General features: G+C 31.0%; 1 protein-coding gene across 1 annotated transcript in view; it reads left to right on the forward strand.

The window, feature by feature from the left end:
• The window catches only part of LOC139481571 (ETS homologous factor-like), a 30,589-nt gene that overhangs the window by 5,396 nt on the left and 5,948 nt on the right, over positions 1-19,245 (forward strand). The window contains exon 2 of the mRNA XM_071264991.1: positions 18,906-19,022. Coding sequence (XP_071121092.1) covers positions 18,908-19,022 — 115 coding nt within the window. The 5' untranslated portion in view covers positions 18,906-18,907. The remainder of the gene's footprint in view (positions 1-18,905; positions 19,023-19,245) is intronic.

A 19,245-nucleotide genomic window follows, 5' to 3' on the forward strand; every position in this document is an offset into this window, starting at 1 on the left:
TTAGTATTTGTCAATCGGATTGCTTCATAATTTTATATCGGGACAGTTTATAGTCAACTATACATTATTGTTTTTTTTCATTGTTGAAGCCGTGCGCTTACATACAATTGCTTACATCCACTTCATTTGAACTTTAGTGGATATTTATATCATTGGCAATCATACCATATAATCATCTCCTAGTTTTTATTTACATGTACATGTGTTTTTTTTTTATACATCATATTAGATGTATTAAAATTAGAGTTGTCTCACTTGAACCAGAGCTTTTATAAATACGAATTACTTATATAATTGGTTTTACATGCTTGATGCTGAGTATTTTAAAAAATGTCCAGTTTGTTGAAAGAACAGCAATCCCCAACTCTAGTACATTATCCTGTTTTCGTGCGGTTTCTCGTTTATTCGTATTCTCAATTTCTATGGTATTTTATTGTTTTATTTTTGCCTTGACGATTCTATTGTTATTTCAATTTTTATGAGTCTTCACATTTCACCAAACTAAGCCTCGGTCACACCTTACCGGATAGCTCGAACGGACGCCTAACGGATAACTTTTTTTCAATCCGTTTATGTCCGTTCTTATCCGTTAGACGTCCGTCCATATCCGTTGCATGTCCGTTAAGCGTATACGTTTTATCCGTTGACGTCCGTTTTGTCCGGTGGAAAATTTTGAGCATGTTCAAAACTTTGAACGGACGTCCAACGGATAAAGTGTCCGTTGAACGTCCGTTAGGCGTCCGTTTTGTACGGTACTCGTCCGTTTTGTGTCCGTTGCGTATCCGTTATACATCCGTTGGAGGTCTGGAAGATAAATTCACCAACGGACTTCTACCGGACGTTTAACGATAAAACGGATGTTGAACGGATGAGAAACGGACTTCTACCTGACGTATAACGGATAAAACGGATGATGAACGGATCTAAAACGGATAAATGCCAATTGAAAATTTCGCGTCAGAAATACCAATTATTGGTATGTTAGATTTCCTAAGGTTCATGAATTCTTACTATTCATAATCGATTTTAGAGTATAGGCACGTCTTCACAATCGAGCAGTTCTTATTCAGGCCAGACACTGCCCTCAGGTGGAATTTTGAAGAACAAAACAAAACCAGTTACACAGAAACATTTTGAATATTTATGCGATTTACATGTATAATTATTGTCGCCTTTGACTTTTCCGTATATCTTGTTCATCCGTTTTATCCGGTACGCATCCGTTAGGTGTCCGTTTTATGCGGTACTCGTCCGTTGGATGTACATTCGACATCCGTTCTATCCGGTACGTGTCCGTTTCTCGTACGTTGCATATCCGGTGTGTGTCCGTTATGCATCCGTTACACGTCCGTTTTATTCGGTCAGTACATCAACGGACTCCCAACGGATAACAGTTTTGTCAACGGACAACTTTTATTTGCATCCGTTAGGCGTCCGTTCGTGCTATCCGGTAAGGTGTGACCGGGCTTAACTTTTGGCGTTTCATTTAAAATGACCTGATACAAATTTTATTTCTTATTAACACCCAATGAGTAGTTTTGTTCGTTTTGTTGGTGACAAAAAAGTAAATTTTTAAAATTTATTTCCACAGTAAAAATAATATGTTTTGACACTTATCAATTGCTATCTAATTTTGACTGATTGTTCTACGATGTTTCTTAATTCTATTCCATAAAAGTGATCGAAGAGGGACGTGAAGGGGGAAATCTGCGTGTACTTAAAAATTCTTGCATGTTAATATATTCACTGACTTCACCTAACACGGTGAATAACTAAGTAACCCTTTACCACCCTCATCAAAGAGCAATGTTGATTTGAAGATGAACACTTTTCTGTATAGACTTGCTAAATATTGCTTCAATAAAGGCACGCAAATAATAGACCCAAAGACATTTATAACGACGATGGCTCCATACCTTAAAGCGAATAGGAATAACATTAAAAACAAACAACTCAATATTTTAAACATATTTATTTATAGTGAATTGAGAAACAACTATTGCAACTTAAATTAATCCCATCCCACTTGGCGGGTGAAGCGGCATTAGCCTGCTCTTTTTCAAATCTACCAGGGTGTCTTTTACATACAAGAGATATCATGGCTCTCTCTAACAACTAAGTATAAAAGGGATCTCTTTTGGAACTGCGAGTAGTACAACATTTAAATTACATCCTAACCTTATGTTGTATTAAGATCTATTAATAGTCACTATCTTTTCTTTTTGCGCAAACTGAACTAGAATTGGGAACAATAAAAGGCAAGATAAACCATATGGTTTATGGTATTATTAAAGATTTTTTTGTTTAGTACTATCTATCTTGAACAAGTCGGAGTTTTCCAGATCATCTGCACAAATTATTATACAACATTTTCCAGTTTTATTATAAAGCTACCGCCGTTTTAGCGTGGTAAGACTAAAGTGACACCAGTTGTTAAAATTGTAACACTTTGATTTATATATGATAATGAGGGTATATAAGGTGAAGGACATTTTCAGACAAAAAAGCTAAACATCCAATGAATGCACAAGAATAATAATAATTTCCTGAAAATATTGTCACATTTGTCGCATAATACGACCTTCCTACTTATTACGATTTTGATAGTTTCAATTCCTGATTAATTTTTCCGGTTAATACTATTTACTTAATTTCAACTTGAGTTTATTTTTTTTGCTTTCTCAATTTTTCTTAGCTTGACGACAACCAGTTTACCTATGCCGTTGTTGTTTCCCGAGAGAGCTCATACGTTGTAATGATATCTACAAATTCCCAGTCTGCTTTAAATTTAGTTGTTAATCACCAATAAAGAGAGATTTCATTTATTGACGAAGGACGCATCTGGTCAGTAAAGTGGATTTCGTTAGGTTATTAGGTCTTTCCACTTTTCTGTGGAAAGACCTATTGTTTTTCTTCTGATTATTATTTTTTTTTTCTTCCGCCTAATTTTGTTCTTGCGATAAACATTTGTTTCGCAATATGTCGCTTAGATATTTGGTATATGATATCGAACAGTTTATGCGCTTTTGAAATTTACCCTGCGTAAACGAATACTTTTCTTTGTAGGAGTTATCTCCCCAAACACTGTTTTCCTTGTTAGCGCATCTCCTTCGCAACCGTAATATATTATGACAAATTTATTTTACAAAATTGCTCGTTATATCCTTCGCATGATTTGTTCTATTTTGACCGAAGTTATATGAACGCTCCATATGAGAGTTATTTCCCCTTATGCATTTGATATAAGTGATATGCATTTCTATCTTGTAAACCATAAGTGCTAGAGACTTAGGATCTTTTGATTTGAGGTCCTTGGTCCCCAAAAATGAAAATTAGGTCAAGGTCAAAGGTCAAGGTCATATTCTAATTTTTGAATTTGGCTAATTCTCTCTTATTTCCAGAAACTGTATAAGATAACAACAAATTATTTTACCTAAATTGTTTGTTGCGACATGTCGTTACACGTAAATTTTGATTGCAAGGGTACGTTGAACGTAAAAGGGAGTTTTCTCCCCTCTTGTATTAAAAAATACGCGTATGGTGATATAACTCATTAACCAACTATAAATAAGACTTATAGTCTTTTTGATTTGAGGTCCTTGGTTTGTGACCTTGAAATAGAGGTCAAGGTCATAGGTTAATAGGACGTTCTAGATTTTGACCTTCTCTTTAAATTCATATAAATACATCATAAAGCCATAAGGAACTAATATTATTAACTGATTTTTACTATATCAATATCAAAATAGATCTTTACTAGTGGAAAGACCTTCAATTGTTCTCTGAACAATTGGTTTTTAATTATCTCTATTTTTGAAACGATTCTATTGAATGATATTTTTACAGTGAATAGACTTATACTAAATACTTATACATTAATGATCCTTTGTAAAGCTAGGTTTTCTTTATTATAATTGTATGAAACGTATTAAATACGTAATACACATTGATTTTATGGCGCACAGTGCATGAATCCGGAGCAACTTTAATCAATAACCAAGGGAAGCAATAGAAAGACCGAGACATAATAATTTTAAGCATACAAACATAAAGGCTAAAAAGCCTATACACAACAGTCCAAGGTTAAGTAGATGTATAGTTCGATAATAAAATATTGACCAATCAAACCGATACACGGAAAAATGGCTGACATTTACCGTTGGCGAATGAGATATTCTTTTAGCAGTAGTATTAATTTTGTAGTATTTGTCGAAACGAATGAAAAAGTTCTGTATGCATTACGTACTACTTTTCTGTAATTACACTCATCAAATGTGCTTGATTTGAATAACATTATTGAAATAGAAAAATTGTTTTAAGTTTTTTTGTTTGGGTGCTTTTCTGTTTGGATGTATTAACATTTTGCAACCTTTTTTCAATAGTTCAGACTATATTTGATGTTACGTAATTTATTATGAATTGTTTTAAATAACATTTTCATATTTCTAATATTGTATACAATTCATTTTTCATGCAAAGTAATTTTATATATAACCACTTATAATATGCTATGAACAAAAGAATATACATATGAAAAGAAGATGTTGTATGATTGACATGTCTAGAAGTGCAGTTCAATAACAGAAATTGGATCACATTTGATTGATTATATGTATTTGTGTTAGAAATTATTGCTTAGATAGGGATTTTTGATACTTACTGTGCCCTATTTAATTTTTTGTGTTTAATATTAGAATAGAAAACCAATATCTTTGTCATCAAATACTTATTATCAGCTCAGTACTACAGTACTGGCATGAAAATACGGATTTAGTAATTAAAACTTGATGCTTCAAAAATTATTTAGAATTAATAAATACATCTTCTTGCTGTAAAGCTCTGATTGCATGCCCGTCTTATGCTATACTTTTGTTCTTTTTGGTTTATAGCACTTCATTTTTTTTTAAATCTTTGGATTTGCAAATATGGCCTAGAGTACACTGAAGAGAAAAAGCCTGTACCAATACAGGAATATGACAGTTGATATCAATTCGTTTGATGTGTTTGATTTTTAGCTCACCTGGCCCGAAGGGCCAAGTGAGCTTTTCTCATCACTTTACGTCCGTCGTCCGTCGTCGTTAACTTTTCCAAATTCTTCTCCTCTGAAACTACTTGGCCAAATTAAACCAAACTCGGCCACAATCATCATTGGGGTATATAGTTTAAAAAATGTGTCCGGTGACCCGGCCAACCAACCAAGATGGCCGCCATGGCTACAAATAGAACATAGGAGTAAAATGTAGATTTTGGCTTATATCTCTGAAACAAAAGCATTTAGAACAAATCTGACATGGTAAAATGGTTTATCAGGTCAAGATTTATCTGCTCTGAAATTTTCAGATGAATCAGAGAATCCGTTGTTGGGTTGCTGCCCCTAAATTGGTAATTTTAAGGATATTTTTTTTAAATCTTTTACAAAAATCTTCTCCTCTAAAGCTACTAAGACACAATGTAACCAAACTTGTCCACACTCATCATAAGAGTATCTAGTTTAAAAAATGTGTCCGATGACCCTGCCCTCGAACCAAGATGGCAGACATGGCTAGAAATAGTACATAGGGTAAAATGCAGTTTTTGGTTTATATCTCTGAAACTGAAGCATTTAGAGCAAATCTGACTGGTGGCAAAAATGTTTATCAGATTTAGATATATCTGCCCTGAAATTTTCAGACAAATCCGACAACCAGTTGTTGGGTTGCTGCCCGTGAGTTAGTAATTTTAGGGAAATTTTGCAGTTTTTTGCTATCATCTTAGATATTATTATAGTATCTAATGATATCTTATACTATACATTATGATTTTAACCTTATTTTACATGATTTCCAAAACATCAGTAAATACAGGTGAGCGACACAGGCTCTTTAGAGCCTCTAGTTTGATTTTGTCATTCGATTACGAACTTTCCGTTTTTAATTTTCGTTGGAGTTTGGTATTTTTGTTATTTTACTTTTAATTGTCGAAATGAGCATCTGGTGCAGAAAATTTTGTACCGCTAATGTTATTACATGAAAGCTAGATACCAAAGAGATTTATTTTTTTCAATAAAGATATAAGTACCAATTTAAATATATCAAAAAGTATAGCCAGAGCTATTTAATGAATAAAATGAATTATCCTTATTATACAAATAAATGACATGATAGGTCAATAACATTTCCTTGTATACAAACATGGAAGATCTTTAACGTAAAATTTGCAAGGGTTTTTTTTATATTAAAAAACATATGCTTTAATTTCCGTGCCTGCATCTCTATTGTATCGAATAACCATCACCAGGTATACTCAATACTGTATCTTTAAAATTGAGATTGGAAATGGGGAATATGTAAAAGAAACAACAACAACTCGACCAAAGAGAAGATAATAGATAAATGCACCAATGGGTCTTTGTATAGTAACAAAAGGTGTAAAAATTAATGACTTTAAAATGTCGTAATGAAGGATCTAAACAGAACACTTTGTCAGAGATACATAATGTATCATTTACTGGGTAGATTTTTTGCTTGGGGACTGATCGATTTAAAATACATAAAAAACATTTCATATTCTTAATATGTACTTAATCAGCAGCATGACATTACATGTACCAAAACTGAACATTATGTCATATAATTAGTCTGACTACAAAGACGACGCCATGAATGTTGACATATTTGATAATTCAATTCATTTGTCTGTTGCAACATTCTTGAAGTCCAGTAATGATTTGATAATTCTGTCGGTAATGAACAGTTACCACGCAATAAATTATTAAACGTGTTTTTTTTCCTCCATTTTTTACATCACTGGGTCGATACCAATGCTGGTGGACTATCAGTCCCCGAGGGTATCATCAGCTCAGTAGCCAGTGCTTCGGTACTGACATGATTTAACAAACTTTACTAAAATTGTCCGTTTATAAATTTTGAAATTATTATGAAACTAAGATTTCAACTCCCTCAGGCAAAGTTGGCTTAAGATGAATTTGGCTATTTATTTTAGGTATATTTTTACATATAGCTCTTCAACGATTTTCGGTACTTATTCATCTCCGGATTTCAAATGTTTGGCTTTGGGCGTTCCTGATGAAGGTAAAACCAGAAAGCGCTTCGGACCCAATAACTTATTAAACGTGTTGTTTTCCATCTTTAACAGATACAGACATGTTCTGTTTTCAAACAATTGTATATGTAGCCTGGACATTTTTTCGTCGAGCACGAAATCATACAGGCATACAGGCCAGGTCAATCCTATAATATTATCTTAGACATTCAATTGAATCAAATTGAATGTTAAATCTTACACTGCATAAGTTAACTCATATCTTTAATCAACATTTAAATCTTATTAAACTTGTAATCTTTCACAAATAAAATTGAAAGTCTTGGACGAAAGAAGGAGGGCTGAAGGTACATCTGGTGCAGAAAATTTGATACCGTTTATATTAGTACCAAACTTTGAAATAAAGCTGTCTGTATTCAGTGAATGTGGATGAATAAAGGCGACAGTAGTTTATCGATATTCAAATCTCGTAATTGACTAGGAAGACCCTAACCAAGATTACATGCAACGACTTAAAAAAAATCGCATGCACTCTCAAACGAGCGAATCCTGTAGCATGGACAGCTATGCATACTTAAACGTTTCCTAAACGAACACGTTGTGTGCTGGTGTTACTTACATATCTTTTCTTCCTTTTCACCCGATTCAGCTGCATATATTTCTTATTTTCTGGGTGTGACATAGAATGCACAAATACAAAAATCGGCAAAAGTTCTGTTTGCTTGGCGTACTAAATATTTACTATTTGTACAAAATAACGCATTAATGTCTAAAAAAGCTTGCGTTTATTATTTTCCTTAGACAATTTTATACATAAGCATAACAGATTAAGATTTAAAATCGTAGACAAATGTTAAATAATGGTCAAATAAACCATATAAAAGGGTATCACAGTTTAATCAGTTCAATTCACTTCTGGGTTATGACCTTCCAAGAGAAAATTTTCATTAAATATCAGAAAAAATTATAAAATAATCATTTAACTGCCTATTGAGAAAATTTATTATACCCTCAATTTATTTTTACACAAGTCTGTCATTTCAAGAACAATTTTAACTTTATTACACAACAGGGAAACTTTTTAACAATTATATATTGTTCATACTTAAATTAAAATGACAAAAATAGAAAGCTAGTTTCATTTTATCAAAAGACGTCTATGACACCAAACAGACATGTTTTTAATGATACAATTTTAGTCTCCGTGCCGACACAAGGTGTTTCTAGATCAACCAGGTCAAAAGAAGGATGCAATAAAAAATCTAAAAAAAACCCTTGTATTTAAATGATACGTTCTAGAACCATCAGCCATCAGCCTCTCACTGATTATTGCGCAGACAATTCGAAATAAAGCCCCTAAATAGCACAATGAAATATTCTACTTTGGTTACACATGTATAAGAGCATGTGGTGTGACTGCCAATGAGACAACTCAGCATCCCAGTCACAATTTTTAAAAGTAAAGTAAAAGGTCAAAGTACATGGAAAAGGAAGATAACTTAGTAATTTGTTTTTGCATTTGTACCTCAAAAACAAAACCCACGGAAGAAATTATTCGTTTTTTCAGATCTTCTAACGCAGCGTTTTTGGCAAATCCTTTTTATGGCTCCAATCGAAATATAAATAGTAGCAGCTTTTCAATCATATCAATATGAGAAGGTATACCAAGGCTACAACGGCCTCATAAATTTAAAAATATTCTGATGGTCGCAAGACATTTGTCTGTCAGAAATTGGTATTCACATGTTCAATCTAATTCAAATTCATCAAGGATGAACGACATATCAGAATGGGAACAATTCAAAAATTCAATTAAATCAGATTGTAATACATTTGAAATGCATCTTTCATCATAGTTATTTTGCCATTACTGTTTAGATTCTGTGATTAACGTAACGGTACCCAAATTGCACCGAGTACCCAAATTGCACCTATTTAGAAAAACTAGCAGCGAAAATCTTACAAGATTTTCTAGAGACTAAACAATTTGATTTTTTTATGATTTGATACTAAGCACATCTTTCAACATAGGTAAAACTATTTAGATATGCACAAAACGTTCACAGTATCTATCAACAGATGAAGTATTTACTGAAAAAGCAAAATGTACTGAAACGTCGCCATGCGACGTCATCAAAACGTCATCTTTTTAAAATGAGCAAATATTATATGTTACAAGTATCCATTTAAAAAAAAATGAAGAGTAAGCATGGACTAATATCCAATTGTTCAAAATATCTAAAGAAATGAAACAAAAGCTCTGTTATTAGACTTTTGACTATGTGAATTTTTAGCATGGAAGCAATTTGGGTACTCCTCATTTCAGAATCATTGATGGTTTGGAGGTCAGTTTAGACCAATTTTTCTATGATTCCATATGGAATAAAAATCAAATTGGTGTACCTTTATAATAAAGAAGGATAGGGCTACAAAATAAACACAGAATGGACATTTTTGTTTTCATCATAAAAAAACGTAGATGAAAAAACTGTCAAAATAGGTGCAATTTGGGTACCGTCACGTTACACACTGTATAAAAGAATAATAAAAAAGAAGAAAAGTATTAATTTCAAAACTTTTTAGCTTAATAAATTCAGAATTTTAATGTGCGTATTATTTAAGAAATAATTCATGGAAGCCATAGATTGTTGGAAATTTACACATGGCCTGGGCCGTGATATTCGAATTTTATCCTGAGCGTTAGCGAGCTGAAGGACGCCTCCGGGTGCGGGAATTTCTCGCTACATTGAAGACCTGTTGTCGACCCTCTGCTGTTGTTTTTTATTTGGTCGGGTTGTTGTCTCTTTGACACATTCCCCATTTCCATTCTCAATTTTATGCTTCATCGGAAAATATGTTTCATAAAAATATCGCTTTTTCTAATTTAGGAATCAATTGGAAAGGTACGGAAAAGTTTGACATTTGATATGATTGCATTTTCCTCAATGATTTAAAAATTTTCAGCATCCATCAATTGAGGATGATTTAAAATCAGAGTTATAAAATGTCTAACCAATAACAAAACGAATAATAATATTTCCTGAAAAAAAGATCCATCACATGGTATATACAATGTTGTTCCTTATAGTATAGGTATTACGGTTTCGCTTCCTATGACAAGTTTTGTTATTGTACAACATAATCTTGCAATTATGTTTAACTCTATGCCAATAATAAAATGATCTATATTCAGACAAAATGACATTCAAAACTAGGTTAAGGTTCTACAAAGTAGGTTAACCGGAAAGATTTTTAAACATCATGGGTGACCGTAGGGGAATTTAAAATCAAAGTAATGGGTTACCAATAACAAAACGAATGATAATGTTTCCTGAAAAAAAATACATCATATGGTTAACAAAAATGCTGTTCCTCATAGTATAGGTATTTTCGGTTTCGCTTCCTATGATAAGTTTTGTTACGGTAAATGTACAATAATTTCTTACTACCAGTTCCTTCCTTTTGCTCAGACTAAAGTTGGATAATATTACGCACATGCCACTAGATTGTGACACGCCATTCATTTAAACACACCGTTGGCACGGCTGGACAAAACACAGTCATTTTTCCAAAGCACTTAGGCTCACTTTGTTTTTGTAGGATTTGTTTTGTAGCTCTTAAATTGTTTGCTTTTATAATGTTTTGGATAAAATAATTGTTATCTTGTATCATCGTTTCTTTTTAATTTGGTTAAGATATAAATATTTTACCATGAGAGTTATCTCAGTATTATTTCAAATGCTAAAGAAATCTGAGGCACAGTCATCAAAATATAATTATCTTTTTACGTGATTCTCCTCATAAATATTAGTAGCATTTCTTTCGAGTGAATGTATCAATCATATATAGGTTTACGGTTTAAGTTTGTTACCCGAAATTTATTTTCTCTCAATCGATATATGACCTTTGTACACCGGTATACTATATGTATTAGTTCTTAAAAAGTAAATTACAAATAATACTGAACTCAGAGGAAAATTCAAAAAAGAAAGTCATTCATCAAATGTCACACATTCCGATCATAAATAGAAAATTTCTACGTGCAACAATGGGCCAGGACCGACTAAATGGACTTGCACTGATGCACGTGCATTACAATTTAGAGTTAGAACTTGATTTTATAGTTGACATGTTTGCACGCAGGCATCATAGAAAAATGAAATTGGAATCAATTTTATAAATAAGGTGTAACTTTTTTCTTCTATAGTTGTAACTATTTTCATGATACCAATAAACACTTGAATTTTAATTTAAGATTTCAAAAGGTGACCACCCCCTAATAAATTCCTGGATCCGCCCCTGGAAATACACACTTACGATAACAGTTATCTATCTGTTCATCGTCAAGTTTTTGTTTCGCCCTGTATGGCTATTCTGCCGATTGTGGTTCTGTTTTAAATTTTAACTTCGCAATGTCATGGTAAAATTTGTAGCATGGTTAATATTATACCCTTATTGTTATACTATCGTACGGTATTTTGTAGATATTCATAACAATTTGTTTGGCAGCATATAAATAATTTATAGTTTTACTCGATTGAACTTTATATGAGCCTCATCATATATAAATCGACCTTATGCACACTAATATCAATACATTTGTTAAATTATTTCGAACTGAAAATACATCTACGCAAAGTCTGTATCTGTTTGAAAATTGAGTTGTTATAAAAACCCTACAAAAGAAACTAAAGTTCAAATTTTATTTCATTTTTGAATGTTCCAAAATCAATCAAAATCTTATAAGTGTACATGTATACGAGCACTTTCAATAAGGTAGATTTCTATCCGACGCTGCTCATATTTTGACATATTTTCCCGTCAGCATTTATTTTGATCATGAATATATATATATATATATATATATATATATAAGATAACATTAATAATGATCACAAAAGAATTGTTTCACATAATATACTAGTATATAATTTCTAATAAAATATTAAGTTAATCGTAAATACATAATTATTATTATTATTCCGATAGTATTGTTTCACATAATATATGTATATGTATTCTAATAATAATATTTAGTTACTATAAATATATATATAAGATACTAATAATAATGATTACAAAAGTGTCTTTTACGTATTTTGTTTTCAAGTGTGCTGATATGTCTTTTCCATATATTTGTTTCCGTTTATCCAATGGGACAGATATCATTGTTGAAATAGTACTATCTACAAAAGTTGAATAAATAGTGATATAAGGTGAAGGTTATTTGTAAAATAAGATAAAAAAAAATATACATTTCAACCAATGAATTGTCTTGTTTACTATTATTTCCTAAAATAATGTATTTTTTTCATATAGCTATGAACTTCCTATAACATAACACTGAATTGCACGATAAAGTTCTGAATTCATCACTATTCATTGCATTTGAAACATCTTGACACTGTTGCTCTAATGTAAGGAAAATATCTGAGCAAATACTCAATTTGTTTTTGCATACACATGTTCAATTGTGTTATGATCAAAATCTTAGTCAAATACTTTTAGTGCACATGGCAATCTGTAGGACGTTTTGAAATACATATATTTCTTTTTATTGTAACATGTAAATTGTATTGACATATTTACTTATATGACTGACACGACTAGTCAAGCGGCACTGATACATCTTGCTGCCACACAATTTAAATTGACCAAAACCATTCTACCATGATGCACATTAAAAGTCAACCACGTTTAGAAGAGGGGTCTGGCTAGACATACAATCAGGTTCAACCCACAATATTTTCCTAATCTGTCCTAAACCAAGTAAGGAATATGGCAGTTGTTATCAAATTGTCCTTGTCTATGCATGCTGGCATGTTTTTGTTGCACTTCAGTATTTCTCTGGTTTCGTTGTTTTCCTCTTATAGTTGATGGGTTTTCCTCGGTTTAAATTTGCAACCCGGATTTATTTTCTCTTAATCGATCTATGACTTTTATACAGCGGCAATACTGTTGCATTTATTTATATCTTATATTAAGCCTAGTTGATTGAAAAAGTTTGTTTTTGTATACACTAGCATATACAATAATGCGGTTACTTAAATAGTTTAATGTATCTGATTAAAAGTGTGCTTAAAAGACACTTCACCTCAGACGAACTATAAAAAAAAACACTTAAGGAGGAGTAGAATATCTGATGTTTGATTTGCTTTCAAAAAGTGTTTACTTTTATCATTTGAGCATAATAAAGAAATCTAACACATTTACTGGTAATAACATATAATAATGGATATGAAAATAGCAGAATAGCCAATTTAATCGTTTCATTCTGTATAAAATTAATACCATTGACATCATCAATTTCAAATTTCTTAACTATAAATTAGTGTCATACATGTTTACACAGTATTTTATATTCATCGTATTCGAAAGAAAAAACAAAAACAAAAACAGAAAAAAACTAGGAATTTTAAAATGTATAAAGATGACACCTAACCACCAGCTTTGAATTTTTTTTTCGAAAAATTCTTTTATGATGTCAGGAATATGGCAGTTTTTGTTCAACTATGATGTAGATCGATTGCGTTTGATTTTGTCTGTTTGTATAGACCTTCTCGATTTAAATTTGCATTTAAGTTCGGTATATTATTTATAGTTTTTACTTTTCCTTTTGCTAATGCCTATGATTCTAAGTGATTCTATTATGTTTCACGAAATAACGCCGCATGAGGATGCTAGTGGTCATTATTTTTTTCTTTTATTTTGAAATCATCAAATTGCTGATAAAACCCCTCTTGTTAACATGTATAAAACAGAGACTTTAAAAAAATTAGAAACATGTACTACATGTTAATACTAATTCTGTTTTCTATTTTAATTGTAAAAAAAAGTACCAAAAATTGTACCAATTTCGACTTTAACATTCAAGGTCTGATGCATAACTGGAATAATTTTGAATATGATAGTTATGACAAGAAAAGAACGTAACAATAAAACTTCTTGTCAACAAAAGTTGGAAAAAAAAATCACGACAAACAGCAGAATAATACGAAGAGTTCATCCTGAATTAAAATTGTTGGCGTAAAACGGAATTTGTTGTTATAACAAATGTATTAGGATATTTGCTCTAGTTTCAGGGTAATTGTTTGACCACTGAACATTTTTAGTTTCGCCATGCTTTTGTCCTAGCTTTTCTGATTTTTTATGATTATTGAGTGTCCATTTTGAATTGTTTTTTTTTTTTACTAAAAATAATTAAATTTTGAACAAAACATTGTGAAATAATATTTATTCAAGGTAAAGGTGAACTTCCGCAAGTAAAAATAAATATTATCAAACTGTAAGAGGAGAAAAATTAATCATGCACATTCACTTTTGAAAATATCCAAATTAAGGTATTATTGTGCAATGCACCCTTTCATAGATTTTCAAATAATTCAAAAATTAATTCACAGGACACTTGCAGCATGTTCGAACAAGGTAGAATCATTATCAAACCATACTTCATTACTAATATGTATGTGCAACGGTATACTATTGTTGCCTTTATTTGTCTGCATGAGACCATGTAAATAAATAATTGATAGGGAAAAAAAAGAAATCGTACAATATGATGCTTTGCTAAATTTCAGAATCGTTAAATGTAAAGCATTATAACAATGACATTGAAACATGATGTGCATAAAACTACTTAAAAGGTAAAATTACGAAAATTAAGTTAAGATTTTTTACGAAAGGACTGATTTTTCAACTTATAGTACGATTAATTAGTACTACAATTAGATATCTAATATGTAAGGTGTTATGCATATCAATCCTGAACCTTTTTAAATGTCTTGATTACGAAAGAATATTGTTTATTTTTTATTGTACCAAACCCTGCAGAACACATCTACCTCATATCCATTGAAAATATCAATTAAATACACATGTACTTATATATCTGAAATTCAACTTATATGCATGTACTAATATCTAAAAATTAACATCAAAAATAAAAAAAAATAAAATCAGAATTTTATCGTGACATCATATTATATGTACAATTTTCTCTTTTTGGTTTTAACCAAACACAAACCTTTGTTTTACAATCAGAATTTAAGAATATCGTATACGATATTAAAACTAAACTCTTCATAGGTACTAGGATTGAAATTTTGTATTTGCGCCAGACGCGAGTTTTGGATACAAAAGACTCACCAGTTACGCTCGAATCATAAAAAAATAAAGTACGAAGTTGAATAGCACTGAAAGACCATATCATAGAAAAATATGTAAAACCTGATATACATTATAATTGTCAATACTACTTCTCTGGATCAATTTGATTCTTTTATAAACATAAAAACTTTATATCCAATAAAGATTATAAAATAAAACAATGTGGTATCATTGCCAATAAGACAACTCTCCCCCAGAGACAAACTGATATAGAAATTAAAAACTACAGGTCATTGGTCATTAATATAGGTTTGGCAATTTAAAACCATACAACTTTCGTATAATGAAAAATTATCTATGTAAAAATTACAATCTAACGAAAAAAACGGAACTAAATATTCACAGTTGCTTAAATATTTAGAAAACTTGATAGATTTTAAGCAAATTTAATAGGCCAGTTTTGGCAGTGTTTATGTTGCTCAACTCTGGTCACGGAGATTGATTTCTTTTTTGGACTTATGATTACTGGTATCTTTAATCTCTTAAATAAAAACACCAACAAAAAAACATGTTATTATTACGAAACAATAATGAATTATGTTTTAATTATCTATGTTTAGATTTATTTTGGGATATTCTATTTGTTCATTCGTTTGATGTGTTTTATCATTTGATTTTGCCATTTGATTAGGGACTTTCCGTTTTGAATTTTCTTCGGAGTTCAGTATTTATGTGATTTTACTTTTTTGACATCATGAAGTATAATATTAAATATGCAGCTGTTAATGATGCTGGTTAATATTCTTATTTGATACGAAATCTGATACCTCTATCTATTTCTGAACGCCATATGATTGATTAGTTTTATTAAACAATGAATGATGTTGATATAAGAAAGGTTTTCAAATATAATACTTATTTTAACATTTTTAAGACCCCGAGAACAACTATGTAAGCAAACCATGTTTGCAATTTCATTCAAATATAACAATATATATATTATCGGTACTCTGATCGTTGAAAGAGAGTTTGTTAACACTTATGACCAGACAAATATTCAAACCTACTATGATATTATCTAAAATGACTATTATATATTCAACTGGGCAATACGAGGGTTGTCACAATTCTAAGACGTAACTAGCATCCCTTACCATCTTAGTTCTAAACTTGGTTTATTTTAAGGTGAATACAAACTGATTTGTTGACTGTGTAGTTTGAACTTACTATATGGTATCGTGTTTTTAAAATGTTGTTATGATATGATATAATTCTCTTTGCCTTGTTTGCCATGTACTTTTTCATTGCCTTTTGTTATCTATTTATTAAAGAAGCAAAGCAATTAATTTCAATAGATAATGCTGCACTGTTAAGCAATATTTGTTTAAAGGTGCTTTTATTTTAAAACAAAGTCTATAATGTGGAAAGTTTGTTATTTGACCTTTTGAATATTCAGGTTAATAAAATGTGCTTTCCCTTTGACATAATAAGTTTATCTTAATTCCAAATATAATCCTTTAGAAAACGAACATGTATAAACAGAATTGAATGCACAAGGTTGAACGACATTTAATACTGATTCGACGTCAGTGAGTTATCTACGTCACAATGGATATTTTGAAATTTGCAGATGTAAATATTATAGTTTAAGGAAATGGGTTACCGTGTTTACCTTCCTGATTATAACTTACCTGTATGGTTTAAAATAGATTCTTTACAATGATCCAATGGATTTGATGAATAGGTATCTAGTGGACTCGTAATGCGTATTTATTTTGCTTCTCTAGTGAATTTTCTATTTCAATATTCCCCTAAAATGCCAAAAAGATTGAAATATTAAAGAATATAAAATAAAAAGAATTTCATTTCAAAATAATTTTAACATGCTGGACGAAGGTAAGATTAGATGTTCTACACATGATCTTTAGAACATACAGCCGCTGAAAAATTTAGTACATATTCCATTTAAACCTTGAAAATTATCAAATTGATTTTGATATCTGTTGAAGAAAACAAACCTGTCAACACTTAAAAGGTGATGCTATATTTGATAAGGTTCCTCATCAAATTAATATATCATCATATTTGCAAATATTTTTTTTAAATCAAATATTTGAATAAGGGTTATTAAAATGCACTTGTTTTTAATCTTTAAAAAGTCATTGACATAAATGTCCACTCCATAGGGTCAAAGGTTTTATACAGTTAAACAAGATGGGAACACAACTTTTACGTTATCTAACGGTTCTAATTTGGGAACAACATGTTATCTACAGCTATGTATCTTCTTTCCATAAAATGTATACTATGCGCGATAAAAATAAAACAAGGTAACGTGACGGTACCCAAATTGCACCTATTTTGACAGTTTTTTCAACTACGTTTTTTTATGATCAAGACAAACATTTCCATTTTGTGTTTATTTTGTAGCTGTATCCTTCTTTATTATATGGTACATCAATTTGATTTTCAATTCATATGGAATCATCGAAAAATTGGTCTGAACTAACCTCCAAACCATCAATGATTCTGTAATGAGGAGTACCAAAATTGCATCCATGCTTAAATTTGCATCGTCAAAAGTCGAATAACAGAGCTTTTGTTTACTTTTTTCAAATATTTTGAACAATTGGATATTTGTCCATGCTGACTCTTCTTTTTTTTAAAGAAATGGATACTTGAAGCATATTGTATTTGCTAATTTTAAAAAGATGACGTTTTGATGACGTCGCATGGCGACGTTTCTGTACAATTTGCTTTTTCAGTAAACACTTCATCTGTTGATAAATACTGTAAACGTTTTGTGTATATCTAAATATATTTACCTATGTTGAAAGACGTGCATACTATCGGATCATTAAAATACAACTTGTTTAGTCGTTAGGAAATCTTGTAAGATTTCCACTGCTATTTTTGCTAGATAGGTGCAATTTGGGTACTCGTTGCAATTTGGGTACCGTTACGTTAGGCATGTTAGTTTGCGTAAATATATGTGGTTTTTTTTACACAAGAATTTTGCCATTTTGTATTTATTTTGTATCTCTTTGAAAAAAAATTTATATTCGTAAATCTGCCTTTAATGAAAAAAAAACTTTTCATGTTATTATAGATACAAGGATAAAAATTGTGTACGCTAGACTCGCGTTTCGTCTTTAAAAGAAGCAATAGTGACGCTGAAATAAAAAAAAAAAAGACAATTGAAAAAAGGCAAAATGAAGAACTACATTGAAGAGCATTTATGACATTTTATGCATAAAGAAAATAGCATTTTCCATTTGGTGCGTTCGCAGTGCTATTTTTTGTTTACCTACATCATGAACGTTTTAGTTTTGAAGGTCCTGAAGTAAAGATAATTTTACAAGATTAAAAAAAGGTCGTGAAAAAATATTCAAATAAGAATTGAAATGTCCCTTAACATGTGTAAATAAAACTAATATTGATATAATATGTACTAGTTTTAAATAGAATAAGTGGAATAAAGTGGAATAAAGTGTAAATGCAACAAAACATGTCATTGACTTAGATTTCAGAATGAATACAAACATTTGAAAAATAAGTTGTTTGATTGCCAATTAGACAACTCTTTACTAGAGATCAAAATGACACAGAAATTAACAACTATAGGTCACCGTACGGCCGTCAACAATGAGCAAAGCCCATACCGCATAGTCAGCTATAAAAGTCCCAGAAATGACCAGAAAACTAACTGCCTAATTTATGTACAAAAACTGAACAAAAAACAAATACGTTTTTTACAGACATGACCCTGGTGATAAACAACCCTTGTACATTGATACACTTACCTGTTTATGATCGATACTTGGATTGCATGCAGAGAATTGAAGACCCATCCCCGTGCCAGACAGTTCGCACAGGTATATATTTATGTAAAAATAATTGAAACACATACAATGAGAAAGCATCATATTAAGTAAAAAGAAATCCCAATAATATATCCATAAGCTCTTGATTTATTTATTTTTTTTTATTTTCGCCTCGTTTCACGTTGTAAGACATAAAAAATTGAACCCAGAGAAACCCTTTGGATGCACGAAAATCATAACTTGCTCATCTTCTGGTGCAGAAAAAAACCCTGGT

Source organism: Mytilus edulis, chromosome 7, assembly GCF_963676685.1.
Source record: "Mytilus edulis chromosome 7, xbMytEdul2.2, whole genome shotgun sequence".
NCBI classification, from domain to species: domain Eukaryota; kingdom Metazoa; phylum Mollusca; class Bivalvia; order Mytilida; family Mytilidae; genus Mytilus; species Mytilus edulis.